This window comes from Bombina bombina, chromosome 1 (assembly GCF_027579735.1).
Source record: "Bombina bombina isolate aBomBom1 chromosome 1, aBomBom1.pri, whole genome shotgun sequence".
Lineage (NCBI taxonomy): Eukaryota > Metazoa > Chordata > Amphibia > Anura > Bombinatoridae > Bombina > Bombina bombina.
This window is the reverse complement of record NC_069499.1, coordinates 513,498,510-513,515,761: the sequence shown is the minus strand read 5'-3', so window position 1 is coordinate 513,515,761 and position 17,252 is coordinate 513,498,510. Positions and strand designations below refer to the sequence as shown.

Genomic DNA, 17,252 nt, shown 5'->3' with positions numbered 1-17,252 from the left:
AAGTTTGAAAAAGACCTAAAAATTTTATTAGAAGGCGGGATTGTCAGACAAAGCCTTTAAAATAGAATCAGAAAAATATTCTTATAAATTTCTAAGTATATCTTGTACATAAGATGTAAAAAGAATAGCAATATATAAAGCATAAATACTAATGGATTCTGCATGTAAACGTTTATCATTATAACTTATTACAAACCATAGCTAAATAACATAATTTATGTAAGAACTTACCTGATAAATTCATTTCTTTCATATTAGCAAGAGTCCATGAGCTAGTGACGTATGGGATATACATTCCTACCAGGAGGGGCAAAGTTTCCCAAACCTCAAAATGCCTATAAATACACCCCTCACCACACCCACAAATCAGTTTAACGAATAGCCAAGAAGTGGGGTGATAAGAAAAAAAGTGCGAAAGCATAAAAAATAAGGAATTGGAATAATTGTGCTTTATACAAAAAAATCATAACCACCACAAAAAAGGGTGGGCCTCATGGACTCTTGCTAATATGAAAGAAATTAATTTATCAGGTAAGTTCTTACATAAATTATGTTTTCTTTCATGCAATTAGCAAGAGTCCATGAGCTAGTGACGTATGGGATAATGAATACCCAAGATGTGGATCTTCCACTCAAGAGTCACTAGAGAGGGAGGGATACAATAAAGACAGCCAATTCTGCTGAAAAATAATACACACCCAAACAAAGTTTAAATCTTATAATGAAAAAAACTAAAAATATAAGCAGAAGAATCAAACTGAAACAGCTGCCTGAAGTACTTTTCTACCAAAGACTGCTTCAGAGGAAGAAAACACATCAAAATGGTAGAATTTAGTAAAAGTATGCAAAGAAGACCAAGTTGCTGCTTTGCAAATCTGATCAAACGAAGCTTCATTCCGAAATGCCCAAGAAGTAGAGACTGACCTAGTCGAATGAGCTGTAATCCGTTGAGGCGGAGTTCTACCCGACTCAACATAAGCATGATGAATCAAAGACTTTAACCAAGATGCCAAAGAAATGGCAGAAGCCTTTTGACCTTTCCTAGAACCAGAAAAGATAACAAATAGACTAGAAGTCTTTCGGAAATCTTTAGTAGCTTCAACATAATATTTCAAAGCTCTAACTACATCCAAATAATGTAACAATCTTTCCTTAGAGTTCTTAGGATTAGGACATAATGAAGGAACCACAATTTCTCTACTAATGTTGTTAGAATTCACAACCTTAGGTAAAAATTTAAATGAAGTTCGCAACACCGCCTTATCCTGATGAAAAATCAGAAAAGGAGACTCACAAGAAAGAGCAGATAATTCAGAAACTCTTCTAGCAGAAGAGATGGCCAAAAGAAATAAAACTTTCCAAGAAAGTAATTTAATATCCAGCGAATGCATAGGTTCAAACGGAGGAGCTTGAAGAGCCCCCAGAACCAAATTCAAACTCCAAGGAGGAGAAATTGACTTAATGACAGGTTAAATACGAACCAAAGCCTGTACAAAACAATGAATATCAGGAAGATTAGCAATCTTTCTATGAAAAAGAACAGAAAGAGCAGAGATTTGTCCTTTCAAGGAACTTGCAGACAAACCTTTACCCAAACCATCCTGAAGAAACTGTAGAATTCTAGGAATTCTAAAAGAATGCCAAGAAAAATGATGAGAAGAACACCAAGAAATGTAAGTCTTCCAGACTCGATAATATATCTTCCTAGATACAGACTTACGAGCCTGTAACATAGTATTAATTACGGAGTCAGAGAAACCTCTATGACTGAGAATCAAGCGTTCAATCTCCATACCTTCAAATTTAAGGATTTGAGATCCTGATGGAAAAAAGGACCTTGCGATAGAAGGTCTGGTCTTAACGGAAGAGACCATGGTTGGCAAGTAGCCATCCGGACAAGATCTGCATACCAAAACCTGTGAGGCCATGCTGGAGCCACCAGCAGAACAGATGAACACTCCTTTAGAATCTTGGAAATCACTCTTGGAAGAAGAACTAGAGGCGGAAAGATATAGGCAGGATGATACTTCCAAGGAAGTGACAATGCATCCACTGCTTCCGCCTGAGGATCCCTGGATCTGGACAGATACCTGGGAAGCTTCTTGTTTAGATGAGAAGCCATCAGATCTATTTCTAAGTCCCCACATTTGAACAATCTGAAGAAATACCTCTGGGTGAAGAGACCACTCGCCCGGATGTAATGTTTGGCGACTGAGATAATCCGCTTCCCAATTGTCTATACCTGGGATATGAACCGCAGAAATTAGACAGGAGCTGGATTCCGCCCATACAAGAATTCGAGATACTTCTTTCATAGCCAGAGGACTGTGAGTCCCTCCTTGATGATTGACATATGCCACGGTTGTGACATTGTCCGTCTGAAAACAAATGAACGACTCTCTCTTTAGAAGAGGCCATGACTGAAGAGCTCTGAAAATCGCACAGAGTTCCAAAATGTTCATTGGTAATCTCGCCTCCCGAGATTCCCAAACCCCTTGGGCTGTCAGAGACCCCCATACTGCTCCCCAACCTGTCAGACTTGCATCTGTAGAGATCACAGTCCAGGTCAGAAGAACAAAAGAAGCCCCCTGAACTAAACGATGGTGGTCTGTCCACCACGTCAGAGAGTGTCGTACAATCGGTTTTAAAGATATTAGTTGCGATATCTTTGTATAATCCCTGCACGACTGGTTCAGCATACAGAGCTGAAGAGGTCGCATGTGAAAACGAGCAAAGGGGATTGCGTCCGATGCAGCAGTCATAAGACCTAGAATTTCCATGCATGGACACTGAATCTATCTGGAAACCTAAAAAGGTTACCCTTGCCTGAGGAATCAACGAACTCTTTGGTAAATTGATCCTCCAACCATGTTCTCGAAGAAACGATACAAGTTGATTCGTATGAGATTCTGCTGAAGACTGAGCAAGTACCAAGATATCGTCCAAATAAGGAAATACCACAATACCCTGTTCTCTGATTACAGATAGAAGGGCACCGAGAACCTTTGTAAAAATCCTTGGAGCTGTTGCTAGGCCAAACGGCAGAGCCACAAACTGGTAATGCTTATCTAGGAAAGAGAATCTCAGAAACTGATAGTGATCTGGATGAATCGGAATATGCAGATATGCATCTTGTAAATCTATTGTGGACATAAAATGCCCTTGCTGAACAAAAGGCAGAATAGTCCTTATAGTTACCATTTTGAATGTTGGTATCCTTACATAACGATTCAATATTTTTAAATCCAGAACTGGTCTGAAGGAATTCTCCTTATTTGGTACAATGAAGAGATTTGAGTAAAACCCCAGCCCCTGTTCCAGAACTGGAACTGGCACAATTACTCCAGCCAACTCTAGATCTGAAACACATTTCAGAAATGCTTGAGCCTTCACTGGATTCATTGGGACACGGGAAAGAAAAAATCTTCTTGCAGGAGGCCTTATCTTGAAGCCTATTCTGTATCCATGTGAAATAATGTTCTGAATCCAAAGATTGTGAATCGAATTGATCCAAATTTCTTTGAAAAATCGTAATCTGCCCCCTACCAGCTGAGCTGGAATGAGGGCCGCACCTTCATGTGGACTTGGGAGCTGGCTTTGGCTTTCTAAAAGGCTTGGATTTATTCCAGACTGGAGATGGTTTCCAAACTGAAACCGTTCCTGTAGGGGAAGGATCAGGCTTTTGCTCCTTATTGTGACGAAAGGAATGAAAACAATTAGCAGACCTAAATTTACCTTTAGATTTTTTATCCTGTGGTAAAAAAGTTCCTTTCCCCCCAGTAACAGTTGAAATAATAGAATCCAACTGAGAACCAAACAATTTATTACCCTGGAAAGAAAGGGAAAGCAAAGTTGATTTAGAAGACATATCAGCATTCCAAGTTTTAAGCCATAAAGCTCTTCTAGCTAAAATAGCTAAAGACATATACCTGACATCAACCCTAATGATATCAAAGATGGCATCACAAATAAAATTATTAGCATGTTGAAGAAGATTAACAATGCTATGAGTATTATGATCTGTTACTTGTTGTGCTAAGGCTTCTAACCAGAAAGTTGAAGCTGCAGCAACATCCGCCAAAGATATAGCAGGTCTAAGAAGATTACCTGAACATAAGTAAGCTTTTCTTAAAAAGGATTCAATTTTCCTATCTAAAGGATCCTTAAAGGAAGTACTATCTGCCGTAGGAATAGTAGTACGTTTAGCAAGAGTAGAGATAGCCCCATCAACTTTAGGGATTTTGTCCCAAAACTCTAATCTGTCAGATGGCACAGGATATAATTGTTTAAACCGTTTAGAAGGAGTAAATGAATTACCCAGATTATTCCATTCCCTGGAGATTACTTCAGAAATAGCATCAGGGACGGGAAAACCCCCCGGAATAACCGCAGGAGATTTAAAAACCGTATTCAAACGTTTAGATTTAGTAACAAGAGGAACAGATTCCTCTATTTCTAATGCAATTAAGACTTCTTTAAGTAAAGAACGAATAAATTCCATTTTAAATAAATAAGAAGATTTATCAGTATCAATCTCTGAAACAGAATCCTCTGAACCAGAAAAATCAGTATCAGAAACAGAATCAGAATGATGATGTTCGTTTAAAAAGTCATCTGAAACATGAGAAGCTTTAAAAGACCTTTAACAATTACTGGAAGGAGGAATAACAGACACAGCCTTCTTAATAGATTTAGAAACAAAATCTCTTATGTTAACAGGAACACCCTGAATATTAGATGTTGATGGAACAGCAACAGGTAATGGAACATTACTAAAGGAAATATTTTCTGCATTAACAAGTTTGTCATGACATTCATCACAAACAACAGCCGGAGAAACAGTTACCACAAGCTTACAACAAATACACTTAACTTTGGTAGATCCAGCATCAGGCAGTGATTTTCCAAAAGTGGCTTCTGATTCAGGGTCAACCTGAGACATCTTGCAATATGTAATAGAAAAAACATATAAAGCAAAATTGATCAAATTCCTTAAATGACAGTTTCAGGGATGGGAAAAAATGCCAATGAATAAGCCTCTAGCAACCAGAAGCAATAAGACTTAAATATTGTGGAGACAACAATGACGCTCAAATTTTTTAGCGCCAAAAAAAGACACCCACATTATTTGGCGCCTAAATGCTTTTGGCACCAAAAATGACGCCACATCCGGTAACGCCGACATTTTTGGCGCAAAAACGTAAAAAAAATGACGCAACTTCCGGCGACACGTATGACGCCGGAAATGACAAAGAAAATTTTTGCGCCAAGAAAGTCCACGCCAAGAATGACGCAATAAAATGAAGCATTTTCAGCCCCCGCGAGCCTAACAGCCCACAGGAAAAAAGTCAAATTTTAAGGTAAGAAAAAATTGATTTATTCCTATGCATTATCCCAAATATGAAACTGACTGTCTGAAATAAGGAACGTTGAACATCCTGAATCAAGGCAAATAAATGTTTAAACACATATATTTAGAACTTTATGCAAAAGTGCCCAACCATAGCTTAGAGTGTCACAAAATAAGACTTACTTACCCCCGGACACTCCTCTACATGTAGTAGAAAGCCAAACCAGTACTGAAACGAGAATCAGTAGAGGTAATGGTATATATAAGAGTATATCGTCGATCTGAAAAGGGAGGTAAGAGATGAATCTCTGCGACCGATAACAGAGAACCTATGAAATAGACCCCGTAGAAGGAGATCATTGAATTCAAATAGGCAATACTCTTTTCACATCCCTCTGACTTTCACTGCACACTGAGAGGAAAACCGGGCTCCAGCCTGCTGCGAAGCGCATATCAACGTAGAATCTAGCACAAACTTACTTCACCACCTCCATGGGAGGCAAAGTTTGTAAAACTGATTTGTGGGTGTGGTGAGGGGTGTATTTATAGGCATTTTGAGGTTTGGGAAACTTTGCCCCTCCTGGTAGGAATGTATATCCCATACGTCACTAGCTCATGGACTCTTGCTAATTACATGAAAGAAATAAACATTCATAACATTTAAAATAAATGAACTTAGCTTTGGTAGGACTGATCTCAGTCAACAGGAATCCCTCAGCATGTTTTGATACAGGAACAGTGTATGGAAAATCTTGCAATATGTAATAGAAAAAAAGAACATATAAAGCAAAATTATCAAATTCCTTAAATGACAGTTTCAGGAATGGGAAAAAATGCAAAATAAACAAGCCTCTAGCAACCAGAAGCAACAAAAAAGTGAGACTTAAATAATGTGAGTTTGTTAAAACTGAATTGTGGGTGTGGTGAGGGGTGTATTTATAGGCATTTTGAGGTTTGGGAAACTTTGCCCCTCCTGGTAGGAATGTATATCCCATACGTCACTAGCTCATGGACTCTTGCTAATTACATGAAAGAAAACTTAAAAAGAATACACAACCAGGCCCACAGCAGACAGTGTCATATCCGGAGTTGCCCTTTTTGGTAGCTGGACCAGCCTGCCCTACCTACGCCTCCATGGTGTCTGCGATTACATTTTTCCAAAAGTTGCGGCTTAAGGCCTGTGACGTCGTATGTAACACGTGCAAGCACAGCCTCTGTGCTGTCATTGTGGAACAGGCAGGGAGACATCTTACACCAGAGAAACATTATGCCACATGGAGGCATTGACATCAAACTACGTTACTGTACACAGTTAATAGGAGGCAAACTTGTTATTCCGCACTTCATTTAGTCTGAACACCATTACAATAACGCAAAAGGTTAAATTCAATAGCTCGGTTCAATACAGTGCACGCTGAAGTACATTTGTTGCACTGCACTTATTGTTGGTGGTGATATACAGTGCCTCCGTTTTATGAATCAGCACCTTCCTTAGCGGGGACTAAATTTAAATAACATATGGAGGAAATTGGTGGTGATAGAGTGCCTCCATTTTGTGAGATGCTTAGCTATGGCTTCTAAGAGATGATGTTAAATGTATCAGTCCATACCAGTATACTGTTAATAAAACTTTTTTTTTTTTCAGATTAATAATAAACAAATGACAGAAATTTAAACTAATTACACCTAATCTAATAGCCCTATTAAAATAAAAAAGCCCCCCAAAAACAGAATTTATGTTTACCTGATAAAATTTCTTTCTCCTACGGTGTGTCCGGTCCACGGCTTCATCCTTACTTGTGGGATATTCTCATTCCCTACAGGAAATGGCAAAGAGAGCACAACAGCAGAGCTGTCCATATAGCTCCGCCCCCCAGTCATTCGACCGACGGTCAGGAGAAAAAGGAGAACCATAGGGTGCAGTGGTGACTGTAGTGTACAAAAACTAAAAATTTTAAACCTGACTTAAAGCCAGGGCGGGCCGTGGACCGGACACACCGTAGGAGAAAGAAATTTATCAGGTAAACATAAATTCTGTTTTCTCCTACATTGGTGTATCCGGTCCACGGCTTCATCCTTACTTGTGGGAACCAATACCAAAGCTTTAGGACACGGATGAAGGGAGGGAGCAAATCAGGGAACCTAAACGGAAGGCACCACTGCTTGTAAAACCTTTCTCCCCAAAATAGCCTCCGAAGAAGCATAAGTATCGAATTTGTAAAATTTGGCAAAAGTATGCAGAGAAGACCACGTCGCTGCCTTACAGATCTGTTCAACAGAAGCCTCGTTCTTGAAGGCCCATGTGGAAGCCACAGCTCTAGTAGAATGAGCAGAAATTCGTTCAGGAGGCTGCCGTCCGGAAGTCTCATAAGCCAATCGGATGATGCTTTTCAACCAGAAGGAAAGAGAGGTAGCAGTAGCTTTCTGACCTCTCCTCTTGCCAGAATAGACGACAAACAATGAAGATGTCTGTCTGAAATCTTTTGTTGCTTCTAAATAGAATTTTAAAGCACGAACCACATCTAGATTGTGTAACAAGCGTTCCTTTTTAGAAACTGGATTAGGACACAGAGAAGGAACAACTATCTCCTGGTTAATATTCCTATTGGAAACCACTTTTGGAAGAAAACCAGGTTTGGTACGAAAAACAACCTTATCTGTATGGAACACCAGATAGGGTGAATTACACTGCAAAGCAGACAACTCAGAAACTCTTCTAGCAGAAGAAATAGCAACCAAAAACAAAACTTTCCAAGATAGTAACTTAATATCTATGGAATGAAAAGGTTCAAACGGAACCCCTTGAAGAACTGAAAGAACTAGATTTAGACTCCATGGAGGAGTCACAGGTCTGTAGACAGGCTTGATTCTGACCAATGCCTGTACGAACGCCTGAACATCTGGCACAGCTGTCAGACGTTTATGTAACAAGACAGACAGAGCAGATATCTGTCTCTTTAAGGAACTAGCTGACAGACCTTTCTCCAAACCTTCTTGGAGAAAGGAAAGAATCCTTGGAATTTTAATTTTACTCCATGAGTAACCCTTGGATTCGCACCAATAGAGATATTTCTGCCATATCTTATGGTCAATTCTCCTGGTTACAGGCTTTCTAGCCTGAACCAGAGTATCTATAACTGATTCCGAAAACCCACGCTTAGATAGAATCAAGCGTTCAATCTCCAAGCAGTCAGCTGCAGAGAAACTAGGTTTGGATGTTCGAATGGGCCTTGCACTAGAAGGTCCTGTCTCAATGGTAGCTTCCATGGTGGAACCGATGACATATTCACCAGGTCTGCATACCAAGTCCTGCGTGGCCACGCAGGCGCTATTAGAATCACCGAAGCCTTCTCCTGTTTGATCCTGGCTACTAGCCTGGGGAGTAGAGGAAAAGGTGGAAAGACATACGCTAGATTGAATGACCAAGGCGCCACCAGTGCATCCACCAATGTCGCCTTGGGATCCCTGGACCCGTAGCGTGGAACCTTGGAGTTCTGACGAGACGCCATCAGATCCAGATCTGGAATGCCCCATAGTCTAGTTAACTGTGCAAAGACCTCCGGGTGAAGTTCCCACTCCCCCGGATGGAAAGTCTGACGACTCAAATAATCCGCCTCCCAGTTGTCTACTCCTGGGATGTGAATTGCAGATAGATGGCAGGAGTGATCCTCCGCCCATTTGATGATCTTGGATACTTCTCTCATCGCCAGGGAACTCTTCGTTCCTCCCTGATGATTGCTGTACGCTACAGTCGTCATGTTGTCCGACTGAAATCTTATGAACTTGGCCTTCGCTAGGTGAGGCCAAGCCAGGAGCGTATTGAATATCGCTCTTAGTTCCAAAATGTTTATCGGGAGAAGATTCTTCCCGAGACCATAGACCCTGAGCTCTCAGGGAGTCCCACACCGCGCCCCAGCCTAGGAGACTGGCGTCGGTCGTGAGAATGATCCACTCTGGTCTGCGGAAACTTATTCCCTGCGACAGGTGATCCTGAGCCAACCACCAGAGAAGCGAGTCTCTGGTTTCCTGGTCCATCTGTATCTGGGGAGACAAGTCTGCATAATCCCCATTCCATTGCTTGAGCATGCACAATTGCAGTGGTCTTAGATGAATTCTGGCAAATGGGACAATGTCCATTGCCGCCACCATTAGACCTATAACCTCCATGCACTGCGCCACAGACAGCTGAGCAATGGCATGAAGAACTCAACAAGCTTTTGAGAGTTTTGACTTCCTGACCTCCGTCAGAAAGATTTTCATTTCTGCCGAATCTATTATTGTTCCCAGGAAGGGAACCCTTGTGACCGGGGACAGAGAACTTTTTTCTACGTTCACCTTCCACCCGTGAGACCTTAGAAAGGCTAGAACAATATCCGTGTGAGCCTTGGCTCTGGGAAGAGACGACGCCTGTATTAAGATGTCGTCTAGGTAAGGTGCTACTGCAATGCCCCGCGGTCTTAGTACCGCTAGAAGTGACCCTAGCACCTTTGTGAAAATTCTTGGAGCGGTGGCCAACCCGAAGGGAAGGGCCACAAACTGGTAATGCTTGTCCAGAAAGGCGAATCTTAGGAACTGATGGTGATTTTTGTGGATTGGAATATGCAGGTATGCATCCTTTAGGTCCACAGTAGTCATATTGACCTTCCTGGATCATGGGCAGAATTGTTCGAATTGTCTCCATCTTGAATGATGGAACTCTGAGAAATTTGTTTAGGATTTTTAAGTCCAGAATTGGCCTGAACATTCCCTCCTTTTTGGGAACTACAAACAGGTTTGAGTAAAAACCCAGTCCTTGTTCTGTTTTTGGAACTGGGTGAATCACTCCCATTTTGAGAAGGTCTTCTACGCAATGTAAGAATGCCTGTCTCTTTGTCTGGTCTGAAGACAAGCAAGAAAGATGAAACCTTCCCTTTGGTGGAAGGTCCTTGAATTCTAGGAGATACCCCTGAGAGACAATCTCTAAAGCCCAGGGGTCTGGAACATCTCTTGTCCAAGCCTGAACAAAGAGAGAGTCTGCCCCCCACCAGATCCGATCCTGGATCGGGGGCTATCTTTCATGCTGACTTGGTTGGAGCAGCAGGCTTCTTGGTCTGTTTTCCCTTGTTCCAGCCTTGCAATGGTTTCCATGCTGGTTTGGACTGGGATGCGTTACCCTCTTGTCTAGAGGCTGTAGAGCTAGAAGCCGGTCCGTTCCTGAAATTGCGAAAGGAACGAAAATTAGACTTATTTTTTGCTTTGACAGGTCTATCCTGTGGAAGGGCATGGCCCTTTCCCCCAGTGATGTCTGAAATAATCTCTTTCAATTCTGGCCCGAATAGGGTCTTACCCTTGAAAGGAATATTAAGTAATTTATTTTTGGACGAGACGTCAGCTGACCAAGATTTTAGCCAAAGCGCTCTGCGCGCCACTATTGCAAAACCTGAATTTTTCGCCGCTAATCTCGCTAATTGAAAAGCGGCATCTAAAATAAAGGAATTGGCCAACTTCAGTGCATGAATTCTGTCCATTACCTCCTCATAAGGAGTCTCTTTCTGAAGCGAATTTTCTAGTTCATCGAACCAAAAAGACGCCGCCGTGGTGACAGGAATAATGCACGAAATTGGTTGCAGAAGGTAACCTTGCTGAACAAATATTTTCTTAAGTAACCCTTCTAGTTTTTTATCCATAGGATCTTTGAAAGCGCAACTGTCCTCTATTGGTATAGTTGTGCGCTTAGCTAATGTTAAAACTGCCCCCTCTACCTTAGGGACCATCTGCCATGCGTCCCTTCTGGGGTCAACAATGGGGAACATTTTCTTAAATATAGGAGGGGGGACAAATGGTACACCTGGCTTCTCCCACTCCTTAGTCACTATATCCGCCACCCTCTTGGGTATCGGAAACGCCTCAGACTGCACTGGAACTTCTAAAAATTTGTCCATTTTGCACAATTTTTCTGGAATCACCAAAGGATCACAATCATCTAGAGTAGATAGCACCTCCTTTAGTAGGGCGCGGAGGTGTTCTAGTTTAAATTTAAATGCAATGGTATCAGTCTCTGCCTGCTGAGAAACTTTTCCTGTGTCAGAAATTTCTCCCTCAGACAGGCCCTCCCTCACCGCCAACTCAGATTGATGTGAGGGTACCACAGATGAATTATCCCCTGCGTCTGCTTGCTCATCCTCTGTATATAAAACTGAGCAATCACGCTTTCTAGGATAAACTGGCAGTTTGGATAAAAATGCTTCTAAAGAATTATTCATTACTGCCGCTAATTGCTGCATAGTAACAGCCATAGGCGCGTCAGATGTACTAGGCGCGGGCAAAGCTGGCGTTGACACAGAAGGAGAGGATGATGAGCTATCCCCACTACCTTCATTTGAAGAATCATCTTGGGCAACATTTTTAAATGTGACAGTACTGTCCTTTATTTGTTTGGACCCTATGGCACAATTTGCACAAACATTTAATGGTGGAACCACCTTATCCTCCATGCACACAGAACATAGGCTATCTGAAGGCACAGACATGTTAGACAAACCTAGGCAGCTTCTTATGCAAAAAAAGTAATTTTATGCAAAAACGTTACTGTCTCTTTAAATAATAAAGGAGCACACTTTATTACTGAAACGTCAGAAAAACAACAAAGCAATAACCAATTTTTCTGAAATTTTCACCGTAGTGTCTTAAAGCTATGAAAGTATTGCACACCAAGTTTTATATCAATTGACCCTTAAATGCCCAAACCGGAGCTGATAACAGGTTAACCGGTTAATACACTACAGTCCCCTGCCACAGTCTCCACCGCAGCTTTTACCTTCCTTATGGGTTACCAAAAAACGAATAAACCTCTTATAAGTCCTTTTCTAAGCCTCTTGACCTTCCACGTGAAGCTGCATGAACCTTCTGCTGAAAGGCAACTGCGCAACTGAGGCGCAAAAATGAGGCCTCCTCCCACTGTCATCCAGAGTGAAGGGGCCTTTCTGACCAAAATAGGTGTCTAAACGGCTGCCAGGCGCAAATAACATACCCAAAAAGTGTTTTAAAGTTTGAAAAAACACTTGAAAGTCACTTAAACATGATAAAAAAATAAACGACTTAGCCCACAATAGTATCAACCAGCAGAGAGCCCAAATTATAAGCCTTAATTCTGTTACTGAGTCTAAGAAAATGGCTTACCTATCCCATAAGGGATAACTGACAGTCTTCTAGCATTACTTGGTCTTGTTAGAATAGTGACTGATCATACCTGAAGCAGATAAGCCTGCAAACTGTTCCCCCTTGAAAGTTCTCTGGTTCAACAATCCTACGTGGGAACAGCAAACGATTTTAGTTACTGGTGCTAAAATCATATTCCTCATGAACAGAAATCTTCTTCATTTTCTGTTGCAGAGTAAATAGTACAAACCGGCACTATTTTAAAATAAACTCTTGATAGAAGAAATAAAAAACTACAACTAACACCACATACTCTTTACCATCCCCGTGGAGATGCTACTTGTACAGAGCGGCAAAGAGAATGACTGGGGGGCGGAGCTAGAGGGGGAGCTATATGGACAGCTCTGCTGTTGTGCTCTCTTTGCCATTTCCTGTAGGGAATGAGAATATCCCACAGGTAAGGATGAAGCCGTGGACCGAACACACCAATGTAGGAGAAATAAAAAAAAAAAACCTAGCCTAAACTAAACTACCAATAGCCCTTAAAAGGGCCTTTTGCGGGGCAATGATAAGTAAATGCAAGTATATAAGATATATGGTATTTATTTTTAAGATTCCCTTTGCCTACTAGAGGAGGATGAGCATACAGGTGTTGCTCATTTGAGTATGTGCACTTGATAAAGGTTTTGCATAGGACGACGTGGACTGACAGACTGGTCAACATCTGAGCTAGCTTAAGGCCTTAAACCAGTAGGAGCCGTGGGTTTATGGATAAGTGGGTACTTACCTGACAAATGACTGCGATAACCTGTTTTTAAACATTTTTATGCACCTGTCTGCCTATTAGCGCAGGTTATATTAAAATGACCAGATTCCAAAATATAATTGCATCTCTATCTACGCAGAAGCAAGCTAATCAACAATTTGCCGCCTGTGCACCAACATACATTTTTGCATGCTAGTGGATTTTAATGGCCGGTCTATGTGACTATATTGTTGCAGAAAGAATTATGAGGGTCCATGCATACGCACATATGTCTGTTTATTTGTCTGTGGGGTGTTTTTCAATTAACAGTAGAAACATTGGCTAAGGATTTCTGTGAACACACTCCCCCCCCACCAGAATCCAGTTTAGATGTGTTTGTGTGCTACACAGGAAATGATTTCACTCAGCCTATAGAAATCTTTATAAATATCAGTCATGCGCTTCCTCATGCCCAGTACTTAGGAAGTGGCAATCACTGATGATATATCGTAACACGTAGGGGCCACAGAGCAATCATTTAGAAGCCTAAGGGCTGCATATACAATAATGAGTTTTAAACACAAACTTTTGTGACCACCTTGTTTGACACTTTTTCCCATAAATCCCCAAATCACAAATTTTAAGCCACAAAAACTAAAGCAGTTGGCCATCCCTGTTGTAGTGCAGCCTTTTTTAATCACAATTTTGTTGTGTGGCATGTCAAGCACACAGTTTTAATCCAGTTATCTCTGTATCATCTGCATTCTTAAACCTTTCATTTAAAGTGACATTAACTGCATCCTAAAAGCCACCGGAAAACTCTCAAGTTTTAAGCAACATAGCAATAAAAGTGTATAGAGTAATGTGTTTTTATGGTGTAAATATTACTCAATGTATTTTTACAAATGTACAGTCATTGGTTTAATGTTCCAACATAAACATGGAGGACAAACAAAGGTTCAGTTTAATGCTGCATGTCAGCTGTCAGTATTTGATTATGGTTACTAGTATAAAGTCAATTCATAGCGTTAGCTTGCAATATGCAGTAAACACACACATGCAGGATCTATTTTAGAGAAAAGGTTGCGGTTGCTTATTCTTTTTTACCTCCTGTTCCAATATCCTCCCTTCCCCCTCAGTAAATGAATACCTTTAGCTCATAGATCAACTTAGCCCATCACCCTCTAAAGGGAGAAACAGCCCATTTAACCCTGTAGGAGGCAACTAAACAGGCACTGTACTGTATTAAATTGCTTGCATCTCAGCACCAAAAGGGTTAAACCCATAAAAAAAAAAAAAGATCTACACACAATGTAAATTCACCCAGAGTAGCTATTTAATATGAAGATCACTCAGTTGACTTACTACAAATCCTCTATAGTCCATAAAGTTTGATCTATTTTGTAATCTATTACATTTTTTGTTCTAAGATACACTACACTGATTGTTTTCATTGGTGTATTTTTTTGCAGACATATCCATAATTTTAAAATTGGACAATGACTCGCTAGTTTAGAATTGTATATTTATAACGGTGTTGATATTAAGCAAATTCTTCATCAGTTAAATAGCTTGTTAGTAATAATTCACCAAATATATCATGTTCATATAATCTTATTGTTGTATTATTGTGACTTTTTCCCTCTTATATAAGAATACAAATATTTGGTTATTTACATCTGTATTTTAAATTAAGAAAAAAACAAACTGCTACATAAATTAACTTCTGGTTCTAAAGACTTTAGATTTGCAAAGGTTTTTAAAACATTAAAACTCAAATATTACGTTTTTAGCATCACTATAGCAAAAGGAAATTCTAGGAAAGGAATGGTATGCTTTATTTTCTGCTTGAACTTTCACCTACTGACTTGTGGCTGAGGTTGCAGTCTGGCTAGAAACAGAAAATCACAGTTGCCGGGGACAAAACACAGCCCTCCCCCACTCTGCGTTCATCAAGTTTAACCTACTGAATTTTCAATAGGCCTTAAAACACTGAGGCTTCAATATCTGCATTTACAAAGATGGAATGCAGTTTCCTTAGAGGGCTTTGTGTCAAAAATATAAATAAAGATATGTCTAAAGATGTGTCTAGATATAAATAAAGATATGTCTAAAGATGTGTCTAGATATAAATAAAGATATGTCTAAAGATGTGTCTAGATATAAAGATATGTCTAAAGATGTGTCTAGATATAAATAAAGATATGCATTTGCTAAATTATTAGTGATGCATTATTTTCTGGAAACTATAAAAAAAGAAATTCTAGGGAAGAGGGATAACAATTAAATTTAGAGATTAGACTAAGAAGTGATGTATGAAAATATTAATTTACAGTAAGAGCAAGAATAGAATAGTCTTTCAAACAAGGTGTTAGGTAGATTGCGATAAGATAAATCTGAGGATGAAATAAGCATAGCTTTTTAAAGTAGACTGACAAAGATACAAATAATATGGAGATTTGTTTCAATTAACCAAGCAAGTCTATACATTTGCTTTGTTCTAAAAATCATACACCTTTTGTTTTATTTTCAATGCACATTTTATATTCCTTTGCCCTAGTTTACAGGATTTACTTCAACAAGTGTGCTTGTGTTCTTTTCCTTGCAGGTACCACAGCATCTGTATAGACATTGAGCTAGTGTCTCGTTTGATTTTTTGGCAGTGCAAAACTCATGTATTAGTTTTCCCTATCATCTTGTGATGCGCAATAAGCCTGTGTGTACATATACCCACCTAAGATGAGACGCAAGAGAGGCTAAGACTATTTGCCTTCTGCACCATACACTGGGTTTTCTGTTAACATGTTTCACAGGCATACAGGCTAAATTGTGTGCAATAACCATTAAGTTTGGCATTGGCATCAATGGTTTTGGTATAACAGTCTCTGTGCAGAACACTTCTAGCCGTCCTCCAAATCAGAAACAAGCTTTTTTTCAGATCATTACGATGTCCAGGGCTTGCAAGAAGCCAGTTGCATATAAAACAATGACAAGTCTGCTGATGACTGCATGTTCATCTGATGTCATCGTAAGTTAATTTTAAAGACTTTTGAACAAAGCATTGTTGACCTTTCCTTATCTTATTGATGAAGAAAGACACCTATTCAATTAGATAATATAAAGGGAACAGAACACATTTTCATGTGTTCAATGTATTTTTTTTTTTTGGTTAAAGATACAACTCTGGCTTATGAAAAATATAAAAATACAGGATACAAACAGGGATGTGACAGTCCTACAAGGCTGATAACCAGCTGTAATCTGTCTTTCGTATCCTCCTCAGTTCTTTTTCTTGGGATTTTGGCAATTTAAAAATTTCATCTGAAAATGCTGTGTGAATTGACTCCTCCTGGACCTCAGTACTTTCAATTTCTTCTTCAGAGTCTGTTTCAGATTTCTCACTTTCCATCTCTTCATCTTGGACATTCTCCTCTGAACTGTGGGGTTAATAAGGGGATAAGTTGAGCTTGAAATTATGTAGGGTGAATACATTCAGTGCTCACCAGCATGACTAAGTACATAGAACTATTCATTAGAGGAGTATAACATTCTGTAAAGTCTACCTCTTAACATTTACTGTGAAACTGAAAAAGATTGAGCTTATAAGTAATTATATAGTTTATTTATTTCAAGAATCCCCATTCACAAAATGCTATAGCAGGAAGAGCTATTGGAAAAATCTCTGTTTCTATTAAGGGAAGGAAAGTAATTTACACAGCTATAGATATATTTATTGTTTATAGAAGTGTCAGAACTGTTTGTATCTTGGTTTGGACAACATTTACTAACATGAAGATTATCATTAATAATAATAACATTTTTTTTTACCTTGGAGCCTGCTTGGAGATTAATAAAGAATTCACAAAAACGGTGCACAAGACAGATGCAGGTGGCAGAACATGAGCCGGCGTATGCAGAAGCTGAAAATGCAAAACAGAACATTATAACCCCTGAAACATATACCCTTGTGGCCCTGTATACTGTTCGTTCTGCCGTTACTGTGTAATGTACCTAGTTGTG

General features: G+C 39.8%; 1 protein-coding gene across 1 annotated transcript in view; it reads right to left on the bottom strand.

Moving 5' to 3' along the window:
* Window positions 1-14,546: 14,546 nt before the first annotated feature.
* Window positions 14,547-17,252, bottom strand: part of WDR75 (WD repeat domain 75) — a gene marked incomplete in the record, with an annotated part of 145,005 nt that continues 142,299 nt past the window's right edge. The window contains 1 exon segment of the mRNA XM_053698601.1: window positions 14,547-16,669. Within this exon segment, the coding sequence (XP_053554576.1) occupies window positions 16,468-16,669 (202 nt within the window).